At 41.9% G+C, this 5,442-nt stretch overlaps 1 protein-coding gene across 1 annotated transcript in view; it reads right to left on the reverse strand.

Annotated features, from left to right (window-relative positions):
- Positions 1–321: 321 nt before the first annotated feature.
- MANBA (mannosidase beta) overlaps positions 322–5,442 on the reverse strand; it is a 133,063-nt gene continuing 127,942 nt past the window's right edge. The window contains exons 15-17 of the mRNA XM_007463815.1: positions 4,939–5,081; positions 3,829–4,086; positions 322–853 (exon numbers count right to left, since the gene is read on the reverse strand). Of these exons, the coding sequence (XP_007463877.1) occupies positions 629–853; positions 3,829–4,086; positions 4,939–5,081 (626 nt within the window). The 3' untranslated portion in view covers positions 322–628. The remainder of the gene's footprint in view (positions 854–3,828; positions 4,087–4,938; positions 5,082–5,442) is intronic.

Here is a 5,442-nt window from a genome sequence, read left to right on the forward strand (position 1 = left end):
AAAAATAAATTATTGTTAAAACAATATTTTTTAAAAAACGTTGCAAATGAAAAAAGGACTCCTACCCAAAAAAGTAACTGAATGACAACAATCAACCCCCCAAACTTTCCGGCAGTAGCAACCAATATGGCTACCACCCAGAAATCTCTTTCTGTCGTGACATTTGAATCTCCATTTCCTCTGGAAATAACAACAAAGCAGTTTCATTCCGATTATTTGGTATTTCTCAAAGCTAACCACGAGAGCCTACGTGACCTCACGACCTTCCACATTTGATTCCACAGATACCGCAATAATCACGTACCTGTGATTCCCTTAAAGGGCTGCATGTGGACAGACCTCCTTTCGGGGCTTGGAGAGGCAGTTGGGTTATAACTGGTTCATGTGGTGCAAAAGCTGTGGGGGAATGGGCTAAAACCACAGTCCTGGTGCAGACTGGACAGCACCTAGGCACAGCTTTGTTGGAGGAGGACATCACCTGAGCACACAGCCTTCCCTGGGAGAATGCTCTGTACAAACTCTTCACCAAGTGGTTATGCAGACACCTGACAGCAAGCAGACGCATTTCCTGGCTTCTTCAACTTGTTTCTGGTTGCCTTCAGCTCCTGGAAATACAACCTGTATTCCCTCAGTAAATGTCGGCCAGTGAAGTCACATGAAAAGATCGCTCCAATTCACTCTCATTGGTGGGTTTCCAAGGGTAGAAAAATACAGTCCGTGTCTCCTCAGTCATGAGAAAACCATTGTCACTGAATCTCCCTGGGATGCTTCCTACATCCAACCAAACAAAGGGAGCAACAGCTGAGGTTTTCAGATGAAAAACAAATGTGTCCCCTTGCTGAGAGATGGTGGCCTGAAAGAAAAAGATAAACGAAGTGAAGGACGAGGACAGAGCTCTCTATTCTATATATAGCGCCTATCAGGACATCGATGTGGCTAACAAGGAGTGCATTTCCTACAACTTCTTTGGTTCTGCAGCTGCTAAAGTCATACATTCCGTGCACTGGGTCAGATGCTAAAAAATATGTGGAAATGTACTGAAGGCTGAGGAAAATTACCAAATTGTAATCTCAAACCAGGCGGGGGTGGGGGAATATGTAGTCTCCAATTATTAAAGAGAATATTTCACATGAATCTCAAGGCTTTGTAGCGTTTACAGCTTTATACCTTTTTCTCAGGGTCTCATCAAGAGAGGCACATTTCTGCACCAGGGCTGGGTGGTTTAAATGACTTTCTCAGAATCTGTGTGGAGCTGGCTGCAGAGCACAGCCATGGGGCTCACCTTCTAGTCTTCTGAGGAGATCCTGCAATCTAGGCAGCAGCCGGCCGGGCATCTCCAAAAGCTCTACCACTAGAGCTCTCTCTCTTTTATTGCATCGTCAGTAAAGTCACATTATTAGCACTTTTTTTTTATTCAGCTCAAATTAATTTGCTTTTCATATTACTCTTGACAGATTTACTAATGTTCATTCTTAGGTATCTATCACATTGTCCTTATTTAGAATTTTTCAAGTATTCGTTTAATTTAATCTGAACCATCTAAATGAAATTATTTATTTTCCTATTCATTTGGATATAAGTCCATCCAACTTTGAAATATTTGAAAAAGTCTTCATAATGTGAATTCTCAGCTTTGTAATCTGACTCTTAACTTTCTTACTTTAATTTTTTTTCCTTCTTTTTTTAAATTAATTTTTATTGGAGTATAGTTGCTTTACATTAGCACTTTTAACATGTGTGAATCCCACATGATATCAGCAAAGGAGAGCACAGTTTAAGTCTTGTCATTCATTAGCCTCTTAGCACAGGCAAAGAGTGAGACAGAGCTGCTTCCTGGAGGCTGGGGGTTTGTGAACCTCTCTCACTGTGAGTACACAGTTGAGTGGGACCTGGTATTCAAGCCGTGCATCTGTCATGAAACATGACTCTTCAACATGCATACATGCCATGCCATAGGTTTGACATTATAGGTTATGTGTGACATAAAGAATTTCCAAGGGCAATTTTTACTATATATAACTTTGCCTGAGACAGCATGCAGGGTTCTGAGTTATTAACAAGAAACCCTACTTTGGTAGAAGCAAAAAAGAAACAAAATGTATTAGGTAAGCTCTCAGAGGGTCAGAGATGCCGGCTTGAAGTTAGATGTCAGATTCCCAAATCATGCCACCCACCTATTCTGATGAAGACCCTAAAGCAGTTGCAGGCACACAGTTTACATGGCTGGCCCTGGCTGCCACCAAGCCTGCATGGAAGCCTCAGCTACTCTGTCCCAAGGCCAAGGCAAGAAGGGACACTGGCACCTGCTCACTCTTGTTATTGCCTTCTTCTGATTGGAAACCTCATCTCTGCATATCTGACTGCAGAGCCCAGAGCTCAAGCTTGTACTCTGGCTTCAGGGACACAGGGAGGAAAACTCAGTCCCCAGCATCCCCCTGAGGATAGTACATCCAAGTGCCTGGCCTACGTTAAGCCTACAATAACGTTAACTATCGTTACTATTATTATTGTTATTGTTATTATATCCCTTTAAGATAGGCAAAGTCTCATTGAAATCCGCTGAGGTAGGACAAAGGAAGAGTCCTACCTCTCCCCCAGCCCAGTTATCTCAAAGTAATGGAGGCCCAGATGAGGAAAGAAAGATTTTGAAATCCTGTCTAGAGACTGCAAATTTGTCTACTACACAGTTTTGTGCTTTTTTTCTGGAAAGAAGCTATGTAAATGTATGTCATTTCCTTCATATTTGCCCTATATCAGTTGTTACAGATAGATTTCATTATGGGAATATTTCATTATTAATTGGGAAGGAAGCTATGCTTTCATTTCAAGGACTGAGTTTTGATATGATTTCCAAACCAAAGGAAAAAATCCTCTCACTTAAGTCTTTTCAATGAAATCTAAAACAAACTTAAAATTGATTAAAAATAGAGAATGAAAATATTTTTCTAGAAAGTTTCAATCACTACATGGAGAGGGGGAAAGGGAAGGAAAGATTTTCAATCAACTAGACAGATTCCAAATTTCCTAGCTACACAATTTTTTTTTTTTTGCAGTACGGGGTCCTCTCACTGTTGTAGCCTCTCCCGTTGCGGAGCACAAGCTCCAGACGCGCAGGCCCAGCGGCCATGGCTCATGGGCCCAGCTGCTCCGCGGCATGTGGGATCCTCCCGGACCGGGGCATGAACCCATGTCCCCTGCATCGGCAGGCGGACTCTCAACCACTGTGCCACCAGGGAAGCCCTAGCTACACAATTTTTATGATAACACATCCTATCCTGATCATCCCTTTTTTTCTCTTGGCAGTGATAAAGAGATTTGGTGATTGAGCAACATGGAAGCAATAAATCAGAGAGTAGAGTGAACAGTTTTTAAATGAATAGACTCTCCTTAAAAATGCAAAATTAAGAGTGCTTCTACCGGGCTCCACTGTTTCTTGGCTACGGATTTTAAACACGTTACTCGGTCCCTCCAAACAGGTTTGCTCACTTGTATATGCAGATGATAATACTTCACGGTTGATGCAGTAAAGCCCCCAGGACAGACAGAGCCTGGAACCTAGAGGAGAAGCCGTCAGTGGTGATGACTCCTGCTGCCTCGCCCTCCACTGCACCAGCCTGACTAGGGAGATGTGATGGGACAGCAGGAGTGGCAGGAACCTTAAGCTTTGACAAATGCTGAATTAGAAATAAAAATTATTTGCTCTTTGCTTCCAGTGGGAAGGGGCCAATCTTCCCCGGGTCCCAGGTAAGCTCCGTACCAAGGAGGAATTTTGCAAAAAAGCAGGACAGTTCCACAAAGCCACGGTGACCCCAAACCACTGGTGCTTACGGTGATATTTGCCTTGTGGAGCCCCTTGGCCTCCTTTGGTGAGGACAGGAAGTGATAGTTGGTTGGGCTCAAGAGCTCCCTGTCAGTTGACAGGTAAAAGGAAACCACACAGCTTTGTCGTGTACAATTTGTACATCCTCTTAATAATTCAGCTACTGGCTTATCATAGAGAAGAGCAGACTCCCCTGCTTTCATCACAAAAGGCTTCGTCGTCTCAGAGCACACGGGCTCCAGGGAACTCCATGTGTGGACTCTCACCTGGGGAGAAACAAGACAGAAAAAAAACAAATATTCTTAGGTACTATTTTTTTTTTTAGAGAATAATAGTAGTAATAATAGATGAAAGTCAGAATAGCAGAACTGGTTAAGAGACTGTGAAACTTGGGTTTAACCATAGCCCCACCAAGTACTTGTCATGTAACCAAGAAGTTAACTTCTCAAAGTATCCATTTCTTCAAACGTAAAATGAGAATAATAACAGCACTAACTCCACAGGCTGTTGTGAGAATTAAGCAATTTATGGAAGGCACAGGACCTGGCACATTATAGTTAATTCATAGACTGGCTTGTTCTCAATGTCCTCCTAACTGTAGCCACCCAAGACTTCTTTGAGTTTCTATCCTTTCTTTTGCCTAAAATTGTTTTAAATACAAGTTCATTTTTCCACATATATATTCTGAATAATTTTACTGATTTCCACTTTAACATACTGTTTTAAATGGTTTCTTTTGGTAAAGTCTAGCTTATTTCCAGCTTCTCGTGATTATAAATAACCTTAGATTTAACTGGCATTTTACAGTTTACAATGCACAGTCATCTAATGACTGTATTCACTATCCATAGAAATCCTTTAAGAAGGCAGGCTGGTGTCATTTTACAGATGAGGAAACTGAACCAAGACATTAAGGTCATAGAATAAATAGCAGAATTTTTCCATGAATATGGGTTTTCCAATTCCAAGAACAGCTCATTTTCTGCTGCAAGCACTAAAGACATTTTGATACAAATTAATTTCTCTTTTCTTTTTTCCAAAAAAGAATAGAACCAAATAACTAAAGAAATCTAAAATTCGCCCTCTACCACAGAGAGAAAAAAATCCAAGCAACTTACAGTGAGCATCATCTTGTGGTCTGAGTGAAGGTCTGACACACCATAGATGAAAAACACATCTTCATTCTCAAAACCCACCGGCAACAGCGGAGCAAAGAAATGCCGAGCAAAATAATGAAGCATTTTCCACTTTCCTCCATACTCTAAAAGTAATCAGTTGGGTTAGGAAACAAGGGTCAAGCAGTCGGAGTCATCATCCACATGGTCCAGCTGTGTAACCTGTCATAATTCAGGGCACTGAACATAGAAGGGAGAGCTGACAGTGGAGGGAGCCCATGTCTGTTGAGGGCAAGTAGCAGTTTTGGACATCACCTCATGTCAGCCTCAAATCTGAGTGAGGCAGCCATTAACATCGCACTTTTCAAATGAGGAAATGGAGCTCAAGCAGTTAAGTCAAACATGCCACTGGCAGTATTTTGAGCCCAGACCTGATTCCTAGCTAGCACTTTCTCATATGCAATTCTGCTTCCAGAAGCTCAATGTACCGATGTTCCTTTTCCCTAC

This window comes from Lipotes vexillifer, unplaced genomic scaffold (assembly GCF_000442215.2).
Source record: "Lipotes vexillifer unplaced genomic scaffold, Lipotes_vexillifer_v1.1 scaffold49, whole genome shotgun sequence".
Lineage (NCBI taxonomy): Eukaryota > Metazoa > Chordata > Mammalia > Artiodactyla > Lipotidae > Lipotes > Lipotes vexillifer.